The sequence below is a fragment of the Hipposideros armiger genome, unplaced genomic scaffold, assembly GCF_001890085.2.
Source record: "Hipposideros armiger isolate ML-2016 unplaced genomic scaffold, ASM189008v1 scaffold_8, whole genome shotgun sequence".
Lineage (NCBI taxonomy): Eukaryota > Metazoa > Chordata > Mammalia > Chiroptera > Hipposideridae > Hipposideros > Hipposideros armiger.
The window spans coordinates 7,662,794-7,675,978 of record NW_017731358.1 but is presented as its reverse complement, the minus strand read 5'-3'; the positions used below and the strand labels follow the sequence as shown (position 1 = coordinate 7,675,978).

General features: G+C 37.1%; 1 protein-coding gene across 1 annotated transcript in view; it reads left to right on the top strand.

Moving 5' to 3' along the window:
• Nucleotides 1-5,393: 5,393 nt before the first annotated feature.
• The window catches only part of ARGFX (arginine-fifty homeobox), a 10,561-nt gene continuing 2,769 nt past the window's right edge, over nt 5,394-13,185 (top strand). The window contains 2 exon segments of the mRNA XM_019650984.1: nt 5,394-5,490; nt 10,091-10,095. Coding sequence (XP_019506529.1) covers nt 5,394-5,490; nt 10,091-10,095 — 102 coding nt within the window.

Sequence of the window (13,185 nt, the reverse complement as noted above, 5' to 3'; positions counted from 1 at the left end):
CTAGCTTCATTCTAAAAAAAAAATTAGCCATTTATTTGAGTTTTGGAGATTTTACAAGTTGAAGATGAAAGACCGAACTGTGCGTTTTTGCCATATTTTACTGTTTTGCTTCCATAAAGGGAAGAACACTTGTCAGGTTTATGAAAATTTGCATAAAGTTTATGGTGACAATGCTCTACAAGAACGTCAGTGTCAACCATGGTTCATGAAATTCTGTGCTGGTGATTTTGATCTCAACGGCGCTCCTTGGTCAGGGAGGCCCACTGAGGTTGATGACGACAAAATAGAGGCATTGATTAAGTCAAACCCACGTTACATGCCACGAGAGATTGCAGAAACATTGAACATCCATCATTCCAGCATTTACGACCACCTGAAGAAGCTGAAATATGTAAGCAAGCTCGATATTGGGGTTCTGTATGAACTCAAAGAAGTTCATTTGACAGCATGTATAAACATCTGCAATATGCTCATTAAATATGAGGAAAACAATCCTTTTTTGAAGCGACTGATAACTGGTGATGAGAAGTGGATTGTTTACAACAATGTGATGTGCAAACGGCCTTGGTCCCAATGTGATGATTCGCCTCAAACAACATCGAAAGCAGACATTCATCAGAGGAAGGTTATGCTCTCAGTGTGGTGGGATTTTAAAGGTGTCGTGTTTTTCGAGCTCCTACCAAGAAACCAAACAATCAATTCAAATGTGTACTGTCAGCAATTAGACAGTTTAAATGAAATCAATCATCCAGAAACGTCCAGAGCTTCTTAATTGTAAAGGAGTTGTGTTCCATCGCGACAACCTGAGACCACATACAAGTTTGATCATCCGTCAAAAATTATTGGAGCTTGGATGGGATGTGTTGCCAACCCACCATACTTGCCTGACCTTGCACCATCAGACTTCCACTTGTTTAGCTCTCTTCAAAACTCCTTGCATGGTATAATGTGCAATTCAGATGAGGCTGTAAATCAGCACCTTGTTCAGTTTTTCTCAAATAAAGACAGGTCCTTCTACGAACGAGGAATTATGAAGCTCACTGAAAAATGGCAAAAAGTTATTGAACAAAATGGGCAATATATTATTGATTGATCTTTGTTCTTTATATAAATAAATGACCTCTGAAAAACAGACAAAATACGTCATGACTTTTCTGACAACCCAATATGTTTTCCACACACACAAAAAAATATATAAGAATGTCATTGGTTTACATTATAGTAACTTTGGCTGGCTTAATAGAAGACAGAAGAACTCTCTTCTGCTTTTGCATTCATTTTTTGTGATACATTGTTTTTGTTGAAATCTGGTCTTATGCAGATATGGTTTTAGAAAAGAAACGAGTATTCTAATGGGCTTTGTGATAATTGCAGATATTCTTCAAAACTACAAAACAATCTCAACAAGTGGTAATTCCTTTTTTTTTTAATTATTATTGGGGATTTGGGGGATGGAAACAGCGCTGGGGAATTGGGGGAAGGGGAACAGACAAGCTGCTGTCCCTCTGCTCCTCAGTCTAGTTGTGGAGGACGCTGCCCCACTGGCCCAAGTTGGCACCATCACCGCACTCCTCCCAGGTGAGGCAGACCAGTCGCAGGCCTCTGGACTGCCGCTCACTGCGGCTGCTGGCCGCCCACGCTGGCTGCCGGCCACACACAGTAGCCCATGGCAACCCACTGCCACAGGGGCTGCAGCCTCCGCCGTCGGCGACCCACGGCAGCCCAGCTCCAGGCTGAGCCGCCGTTCAGCATCTTAGCTGTGGAGGGCAGTGTCACTAGCCCTCATATGTGGGATCCAAACCGGGGCCCTCTGGCGTCCCAAGCCAGTTCTTAACCAATGTGCCACTCGGCCGGCCCGTGGTAATTTCTTAAAGATCAGTTGCTATGTGAAATTTGAAATTATATCAATGGACTTTTCATAATCTGTCACATTAAAATCTACTGGTCTACATTGCATTTTGAGTGGCTCTTCTACCCATGAATAATTTTGTAACATCACATACTGGTTACTTACAAAATGTTGGTTTACTGAGTTATCCTAAATGTATTCCACTGTCCATTCATGACAGAATGAGAGTTAAAAAGCAAACATCTTAATTTTATGAAAATAACTTTGACCTCAGGAACCCCTTGAAAAGGTCTTAGGGACCCCCAAGGACCTTCAGAGCACATTTTGAGAACTGCTGCTCTAGGTTATCCAACTTGTCATAGTAATTCCCTCTCTCTCTCTCTCTCTCTCTCTCTCTCTCTCTCTCTCTCTCTCTCTCTCTCTCCCTTCCCTCTCCTTCTCTCTCATAAATTCTTTCCAAGCAAAAGCAAAACTAATCTATATTCTCCCACTGACAAATCACTTTCACATAAACAATTGTTTCCAAAGGTGAAAGAAAGGGACAATAAAGAGCAGAAAAATAAATGAGTAAATAAAATTGTAATTGCTTTTAAAAGAAAAGCACATAGTGCTAGGAAAGAGCTAAGAGAACCGTGTGAAGTAGTTTGGGAAGAAAAGGATAGCTTCCACAAGTTAGTGTTGTTTAAACTGAGAAAAGACAGGTGAGTGGGTATTGAGTAGGAGAGAATAATGGGAATAAACATGTAGAAACACCTGGAAAGAAGCAGCTCATAACTTGTTCAAAGAATTGAAGGAAAGTCAGTGTGGCCAGAACACAGAGAGCCCAGAGGGGAGAGCTCAACAGGCACCATTTTCTGAGGCCAAGACAAGAATACAAACGAAGGCTCACATACTATATGTACAGAGGGTGCCAAAAAATGTATACACATTTTGAGAAAGGAAAAAACTGTATTAAAATTGTAATAGTCAATATACAACGATAACAAAAGATGAATACAAGCCGTGTGTATACACTTTTTTGGCACCCTGGTATTTAAAAGTTGTAAATCAAGCTATCAAACTGTTAAGTAAAATATATTCTACCTGTTCACCTTGACAAATATATGTTCCTGGAAGTTGAGATTCAAATTTTGAATTCTTGGGTTTTCAAAGTTCCATATCAGAACATGGCAATGGATGGAGAGCTAGCCCCAGCCCCTGCACTATCATTCTCACCTCTGTCTCCATGCCCAAGGCCAGCCTCAGTTGACACCCCTTGACAGTCTCCCTTGGGCCAGGGTAGGGGTAAACATGGACAGCATGGTCTCCCCTCAAGGGCATGAGTTCAAGGAAGAGGCTATGTAGGCTAGGGACCATTTGGCAGAAAATCCTGTGATCCCTGGTACATGGAATATGATTTATTGATAAAAGTGGATGAGTATCCCAGGTGGCCATGACACTTTCATCTTGCAGACTCCATGACCAGTGGGGAGGGGCACAGACAAAAAGAGCTGGAGAGAGAAATCTTTGCTACTCCAAGCCTTATTTGCAGATCAATAATATTGGCAGATCTGGGAGCTTCTTAGAAATATAGGACCTCAAGCCCCACTCCAGACCTATTGAATCAGAATCCGTATTTTAGCAAGTTCCCTAGTTGATCTGTATACCTAGTCAAGTTTGAGAGATGCAAAACTTAATGAAAGGATTCAAGACAAAGGCTGTTTTTGCCCAGGTCTATGGGCAGCAGCGCTGCCTGTTCCTGGAAGGCTCCCTTGGCCAGGGTCAGGGAGGATGTAGATTTGCCCCACCTGCACTGGGGAGTCATGGAAGGGCTCTGAGCAGTACAGTTACATGGTCTGAATCACTTTTTAAAATAACAGCAGACCCCACCCCTTGAGCATTACGTTGCAATAAGCATTGTGACTTACAGTTATGCTCTCAGTGAATACTCACTATAGCCTTTGAGTTAGAGGTTATAATTATTTTTTCAACTGAGATAACAGTCTTAGGGAGGTGAAGTCACTTTTCTTTTTTTTAATTCACAGAGGTGTGAGTGAACTGGGATTCAAACCCAGTGGCCTTGAATACATTGCATCCCAAGAAATGAATGAGCTCATCACTCTCCACCCCCCTACTCCATTCCACAGACCTACCTATGCAGCCCTCAGGTGCCCAGATGAACAGAGGAGCTTCTGGGACTCCCCAGACCCACTCTTTTATCTACATGAGTGATCACAGCATTGACATGATAAAAGGCAACGTTGATCACAGTGAGTACAACAACCCTCTGCCTTCCCTTCAGTTTCAGCCCAGTCTCATAGAGGCCCACAGACCTCCTTGAAGGAGGGACAGTTTCAACAGTCAAATGAATCCCAAGTGCCTCTGGGGCAGGCTGAATCCCATTTTCAAAGATAAGTTAACTGACAACAGAAGACTGGATGGATTAAATGCCTGAGTCCTCTAAGTAGCAGATGTCAAGACAGGATTTAACCTGTAAGAATTTTATTAGGGGAAATGCCTGTGGAGAAAATGGGGAAGGAGTCAGGGGAGGTTGGGAGAGCTATTAGACCACAACACAAATTTAACCCCTAGTAAAGGAGAAGAGAGGTTGGGTAAGCATCTTAGACCACCCACCATGCAGTCTAATTTGGGCAATTCTTTTGGTAAAATCTGAATAAGCTTTATGGATTGTACCAATGTCATTTTTCTGGTTTTGATAGATAATATAGTTACGCAAGATGTCATCATTGGGAGAGGCTGGATGAAGGGTGCAAGGACATCCCTGTACATTTTATTTTCAACTTCTGTGAATCTAATTATTTCAAAATTAAAAATTAAAAAACATGAGAAAATGTGATAACTTTTGCTTTAAGTATTCATATATATTTCAAATAACTTAAGAAGAGAAAATTAATCTATTACATTTAACCAAATATTTGTCGTTTTTGTGGCTCTGCATTCCAGAAGTTTCAGTTTTCCCCTTGTATCATTTCTCTTCAGCCAGAAGAACTGCCTTTGACATTTTTATAGACTAGGACTACTGGTCAAAGATTCCCATACTTTCCCTTAGTTTGAGAATGTCATCATTTCATCTTTATTCTTGAAGAATATTTTCCCTGGATATAGAATTCTGATGATAGTTTTTTACTTTCAGCACTTTAAAGATTTTTTTCCACCATCTATCTTTCTTGGTTTCTGATGAAAAATCTTTAGTCATTTGATCTAGTCTGTCTAATTTATCCATCTTTTTGTATATAGTCTATTTGAATAATCTCACTGAAGAAAATATCCCTGTAATCTGAGTCACAAAGATATTGATATACAATTTCTTTTAATAGTTCCAAAGTTTCATTTTTGACTAATACATTTAGATTATTTTTCCATGGTTTAAAATGCAAATCATTTCCCAGGTGAAGTGGAGGTTCTGGGGGTTAAACTCGTTTGTCTGGGATTGTTACAGCAATCCCAGACCCCTTGAAAACATTGCTTTTCATCCAGTGAATGAATGACTTAATCAGTGCCCTTTCCTCATATTGGCTTTTCATCCCATATGTCAGCATCCGTGATGAAGAGAATAGCCCCAGGGAATCCTCAGCCAGATCCTTTTATCCACATGGATAATTCCAGCATGAACTTGAAACCACAGAGTCTAGCTGGTCGCAGTGAGTACAACTATCCTTAGTCCTCCCTGCTCCACTGTTGCCCTCATCACATGGGATTCTATAATTGTATTTTGCATATATTTTAAAACTGTTATTTATTGTTATATCTTTACAAAAATCAATTCAAAAAATGTTTCCATCAGAATAGGGAAAATTATAAATTTCATATCAAGGTCAAGTGACTTTGGCCCACACTTGATCAAATTATGATAGATAAACTGAGAATACAAGATACAGAGCAAGTGAGAATGCTTTTCTAGGAGAGAAGGACTGAAATATAGATAGAAATACAGAAAGCCCCTTATCCAAGGCAGAATATGATTCTGACACCAATCCAATGTGTGGGTTTTTCTCCTACACCAAGCAATTCTCTTGACACCAGCTGGATGTCCTACAATTCAACCCAATTTTTATACTATATATCCAGAGATAATGTCAGATCCCACAGGTTAAGTGCTCAGTCCCATAGGACTGCCCCCACTTCAGATGCCAATAACAAGTCCAGGTTATTACCTGTGCTTCTGACCAACTGGCTATAAATATATTTATATTATATTATATTATATATAATCTACAATATATTATATAATATATACAATATAATATATATTTATTATATATTACATATACTATATAATAAAAGAATGTATGGTAAATCACACAGGAATATTGTAGTGCAAAATTAAGTGTAAATGGAAAAAAAACCTCATTATATAGAATAGTATATAAATGTATACAGAGATTTATTTTCATAAGTTGTATCTTATTGAATTCTGAAATATGTATTTATTTAATAATGTGTCCTGGAAGTTTTTTTGTTTGTTCATAACGCCTACCTTTTTAAAAAAAAATTACTACAGAAACCAGTTTTGTTTCTATATACAATGAACAATATGAAAAGGAAATTGAAAAAACAATCTCATTTACAATAGCATCAAAAAATAAAATACTAAGGAATAAACTTAACCAAGAAGATAAAAAATTTGTACACTGAAAACTACAAAATATTGCAGAAGGAAATTAAAAGAGTACACAAATACATGGAAAGACATCCTGTGTACATGGATTGGGACACAGCATCATTAAAAGCCAATGATATCCAAAGCAATCTACAGATTTAATGCAATCCCTATAAAAATACCAAAGGTGCTTTTTGCAGATATATAAAAACCCATTCTAAAATTCATATGGAATCTCACGAGACCCCAAATAGCCAAAATACCTTGAAAAAAAAACAAAGTTAAAGGTCTCACACTCCATAATTTTGAAACAAACCACAGTAATCAAAACAGTGTGGTACTGGCATAAAAACAGACATATACCACTGGGAAAAAAATAAAGAGTCCAGAAATACACCCTCACGAGTATATAGTCAAATGATTTTTGACAAGGATGCCAACACCATTCAATGGGGAAAGTACAGTCTCTTCAACAATTAGTGTCGGGCAAACTAGATAGCCACACACAAAAGAATAAATTCGGACCCTTATATAAAAAAAATTAACTCAAAATGGATCAAAGAACTAAATGTAAGAGCTACAACTATAAGAAACATAGGGGAAAAACTTCATGACATTGGGTCTCCAATGATTTTTTTTCAGATATAATATCACAGGCATAGGCAACAAAAAAACAGATAAATTGGACTCATTAAAATAAAAAAAACCAAAGCGCACAATCAACACAGTAAAATTGCAACCTAAAGTGGGAGAAAATAATTGCAAATCATATATCTGGGAAGGGATAAATAATTATTGGCAAGAATGTGGAGAAATTGAAACCTTTGGGCACCACTGGTAGGAATGTAAAATGGTACAGCCACTATAGAGAACACTATGGTGGTACCTCAAAAATTAAAAATAGAATTACCTTATGATCCAGAAATTCCACTTTTTGGTGTATACCCAAAAGAATTGAAATCAGGGTCACAAAGAGATATTTGTACACCCATATTCATAGCAGCATTATTCACAGCAGCCAAAAGCTGGAAGCAATCCAAGTGTCCATCAGCAGATGAATGGATAAACAGAATACAGTATATACACCTGACAATTAAATTTGAAAAATTGCCACCATGCACTTACATTGGCAACACCATACAAACAGCTCAGTAAGATTTCATAACCTTGGTATACCAGTGTCTCACAGCTGTGTTCATGTCGACATGTGGCAATATCTTGTGGAGTGGCGTTCAATATTGTTGAGTGTTTTTGTGTGCTGTAGCGAGAATGTCTGAGCGTGAATGAGAGCAACAAACAACCATTAAATTTCTTGTTAAACTTGCAAGAGTGAAAGCAAAATCAGAGACATATTAGTCCGTGTTTATGGGGCTAATGCCATGAAGAAAATGGCAGTGTACAAATGGATTAAACGTTTTTCTGAGGGGAGAGAACACGTCACTGATGAAGAGAGGTCAGAGTGGCCAGTAACAAGCAGAACTGACAAAAACATTGCAAAATTTCATCGAATTGTGTGCCAAAATCATCGGCTGACTGTGAGAAGCATAGCAGATCAAATAAACATCAATAGAAAAACAGGAAAATCTTAACTGAAAATCTTGGCATGAGAAAGGCATGTGCAAAAATGGTCCTGAAGGAGCTCACCAATGAACAAAAGTAAAAAAGAGTGGCAGTTTGCCAAGAACTTTTGGAGAGGCAAGACGATATTTTGGGCCATGTTATCACTGGTGATGAAACATGAGTGTAACAATACGACCCTGAAACAAAGCTTCAAAGTGCATAATGGAAGTCAGTCAATTCTCCATGACCAAAAAAGTTCCATCAGTCCAAATCAGGAGTCAAAACGATGCTGCTAACCTTTTTGATATCAGAAGGATTATTCATTATGAATTTGTACTAACTGGACAAACAGTTAACCAAGTTTACTATTTGAAAGCACTGAAAAGGCTGCGTGAAAAAGTTAGATGACCTGAACTTTTTGCCAACGATTCATGGCTCATGCATCATGACAATGCATCAGCTCACACAACACTGTCTGTGAGGGAGGTTTTAGCCAGTAAACAAATAACCGTATTGGAACACCCTCCCTACTCACTTGATCTGGTTCTCAATGACTTCTTTCTTTACCCCAACATAAAGAAAATATTAAAAGGAAGACATTTTGATGACATTCAGGACATCAAGGGTAATACAACGACAGCTCTGATTGTCATTACAGAAAAAGAGTTTCAAAATTGCTTTGAAGGGTGGATTTGCACTGGCTTCAGTGCATGGCTTCCCAAACAAAGTACTTTGAAGGTGACTAGTGATATTCAGCAATAACAAATATGACATTTTTTCTAGGATGAGTTAGCGAACTTAATTCTCTCTCTCTCTCTCTCTCTCTCTCTCTCTCTCTCTCTCTCTCTCCCCACCCCGAAATGGAATATTATTCAGCCTTTAAAAGGAAGGAAATGACACATGCTACAACATAGATGAACCTTGAGGACACGCTCTATAAAAATAAGCCAGTGACAAAAATACAAATACTGTATGATTCCACTTTTATGAGGTACCTAGAAGAGTCAAATTCATAGAGGCAGAAAGTAACATGGTGGTTGCCAAGGGCTGAGGGAAGGGAGGAATGGGGAGTTATTAATAGGTGCAGTTTTGCAAGATAAAAAGAGCCTGGAGATTGGTGGGACCACAACATGAATGAACTTAACACTACTGCACACTGAAAAATGATTATGACAGTAAATTTTATGTTATATATATTTTACCACAATTTAAAAAATATATATGACTGTATAATATTATAAGCTATAAACGTGCAAAAGGTTATTTCCCCATCTCCTATTGATGAACTTCCTTGTGGTAAATATTCTGGGCTAAATAGTATGAAGTATATTAAAAATGAGATCTATTATTAAATTCTTTTCAAATCTTGCACCATTTTACATCTCCACTAATAAAAAATAATGGTATGCCTTCCCCCATATTATCAAGAATGTTTAATTTATAATTAAAATATTTCATGTCTTTTGGGAGAAAAACTAACTCATCATTGAGTTAATTTACATGTTATGAATCACAAGTGAAGTTGAGCACTTTTCACCACTTTAAAAATCATTTTTACTTTCCCTTCTAGCCATTATTTATTCATACCCTTGATACAATTTTACGATGGAGTTTGTTTTTTCTGATTGTTTTTTGTACAAATTCTTTATAAAATAAGGATATGAATCCTGTCTTTCATATATATTACAATAGTTTCTGTATTCTGATGCAATTTATTTTATCCATTTAAGGCTTTTCAAAATATGATTTTAGTATAAACAAAAATAATAAGCTACTGAATCTATTTGTAATTGTTTTTGAATTTTGTGAATTAGAGTGTAATTTAATTTCTTGTACACTAATGGCCACTTGTTCTATTCCTACAGACTGGAAATGCCATCTTTCCATCTATGCTAGTGTTTTTTTCTATATTTTATTCTGTTGTAGTGTTAAATTAGCCATTGGCAACAATACTGCAGTGTTGCATATGTTACCTAGTTAGAGTATGTTTTGTTAGATAGCAGTCTAGCTCATTTTGTTTCATTTAGACAAAAGAGAAAATTTCTCAGATATATTCAGATAATTTCTCTTCCCAATTTCAGAGTCAGTTTGTCAAGCTCCATTAAAAAAATTCTGTTGAAATGTTGATTAGGATTAAATTGAAGTTATAGTTATTTGAAGGGAGAAATTGACATTTTTCTAATAATTAGGCATCTATTTCAAAAACATGCTTTTGTTTATTCATATCATTTATGCACTTTAGCACAGTTTTATAGTTTATTCCATAGTTTACACATTTCATTTAGATGTGTTACTAGGTATTCTATATATTTTGAAGTTATTGTGCACAGGATCTTTTAAAATATAATGTTGACATTTTATATTTGATTTAAAGTAATGTATAGTTGCATTTTTATAATATTTTTAAATAATTTTTATTTTTCAAGTACAGTTGATGTTTGATATTATTAATTTCAGGTGAACAATATAGCGATTAGATATTTATGTAACTTACAAAGTGGTCACCCTGATAAATCTAGTACCCATCTGACATCATATGTAATTATTACAATATTATTGACTATATTTCCTATGCTGTACTTTATATCCCCATGACTTTTTAATAACTGGCACTTTGCACATCTTAATCTTTTTCCCTTTTAAATCTATCCCTCCAAACCCCCTCCCATCTGGCAATGATCAAAATTCTCTGTATCTATGAGTTTCTATCTATTTTGTTTGTTCATTTATTTTGTTTTTTAGATTCCACATATGAGTGAAATCATACAGTACTTTCTTTCGCAGTCTGACTTATTTCACTTAGCATAGTACTTTCTAGGCCCATGCATGTTGTCAAAATGACAAGATTTCATTCTTTTTATGGCTAAGTAATATTTCATTATATATATGTACCACCTCTTCTTTATGCATTAATCTATAAACGAATACTTAGGTTGTTTCCATGCCTTGGCTATTGTAAATAATGCTGCAATGAACATAGGGATGCACATGTCTTTTCAAATTAGTGTTTTGTGAATCTTCAGGTAAATACCCAAAAGTGGAATTGCTGAGTCCTTCTTTGTCTCTTGTTATAGCCTTTGCTTTAAAGTCTACTTTGTTTGTTATATGTATTGCTACTTCAGTTTTTTTTCATTTCCATTTGCATGAAATATCTTTTCTCATCCCTTTACTTTCAAACTGTGTGTGCCCTTTGACCTGAAGTGCATCTCTTGTAGGCAACACAAGTAAAGGTCTTGTTTTCTTACACAGTCAACCACCCTGTCTTTTGATTAGAGCATTTAATCTATTTTCATTTAAAGTAGTTGTTGATACACATGTAGTTATTGCCATTTTATTAGTCACATTTTTTTATCTTTTTCTTAAAGAAGCCCCACTAACATTTCTTGTAAAACTGGTTTGGTGGGGATACACTTCTTTAGCTTCTTGTCTGGGAAGCTATTTATCTGTCCTTTGATTCCAAATGTTAGCCTTTCTTGGTTGTAGGTTTTTGCTTTTCATGACTTTAAATATTTCATGCCAATCCCTTCTGGCCTGCCAAGCTTCTGTTGAGAAACTAACTGCTTTTTTCTTGCTGCTTTTAAGATTCTCTTTGTCTTTAACTGTTGGCATTTTAATTACGATGTGTTTTGGTGTGGGCCTCTTTGGGTTCACCTTGTTTGGTACTTTCTGCACTTCCTGGACTTGTATGTCTATTGTATAGGGAAGTTTTCAATCATTATTTCTTTAAAAGGTTTTCAATTCCTTGCTCTCTCTTCTTTTTCTGGTAACCCTATAATGCAAATGTCATGCTTAATGTTGTCCCAGAGGCCCCTTAAACTATCCTTATTTTTTTAATTATTTTTTCCTTTTTGCTGTTATGATTTGGTGTTTTCTGCTACCTTGTCTTCCAAACTGCTTATTTAGCCAGTCCCCTGGTTCATCTAACCTACTGTTGATTCTCTCTAATGTATTCTTCACTTCAGTTATTGTATTCTTCATTTCTGACTGGTTCTTTTTTATATTTTCTATCTCCATTTTTGTTTCTTTTATGTTAATGTTCTCACTGAATTCATCTACTCTTCCCCTAATTTCATTGAGCATCCTTATAACCAGTGTTTTAAACTCTGCATCTGGTAGATTGCTTGTCTCCATTTTGTTTAGGTCTTTTTCTGGAGTTTTGTTCTGTTTTTTCATTTGGGACATGTTTCCATGACTCCTCATTTTGGTGCCTCCCTGTGTTTGTTTCTATGTATTAGGTAGAGCTGCTATGTCTCTCTGTCTTGGTAGAGTGGCCATATGCAGTAGGTGTCCTGTGGAGCCCAGTGGTGCAATCTCCCTGGTCACTTGAGCAATGCTCTAGGTGTGTCTCTTATGTGGGTTGTATGTGCCTTCCTCTTGTAGTTGAGCCTTGATTGCTGTTGGCATGGGAATGAGAGTGATTGACCCTCAGGCTAATCAGTTGTGAGAACTGACTGTGACTATAGTGGAGGAGCTGTTGTGCAGGGGTGCAGCCCCACACCAGGTTCCCCAGCCCAGGATTTCAGTGCTGGAGAGAGAAGTCCCTATAACTTCTGGCTGTGAAAACCAAGGGTGATTGTGACTGGGTGAGACAGAGGGCTTTTTAAGAGGAATGCTTGGTGTGATCAAACAATATGGTAAATATTTAAATAAAAAAACTGATAACAGTAAAAGACACATTGCCATTAATCCCCCTCAAAATACGCCCCCTTGCTTTGAACACACTTATCCCGTCATTCTTGCCACTTTCTGAAGCAGTTCTGGAAGTCCTTTTTCATGACTATCTTTAGTTGCGCTGTTATGGCTACCTCCATGTCCTGAATCATTTTGATTTGGGGGAAAAGCCAGAAGTTTGCACGGTGCTGGATCTGGTGAATAAGGTGGATGAGAACACATTGTAATGTTTTTATTTGACAGAAATTGCTGTATACAAAAAGCGATGTGTGACACGGAGTGCTGTCATGATGGAGGATGATTTATGGCACACTTTAAAACACACCTTCTCTCAACTGTAATTCACACCTGACTGACCATACCTAACAAGCTGAAAGTTGTCACACACTGTTACTAAGGTTTGATGTGCTGCCTCCCATATTGAAGATCCCTGCCTTTCCATTGGATGGCACTCGGCAGCAGCATTCAGTGTATTTTGTGATCACAACAGAAAGGTTCCATGTCA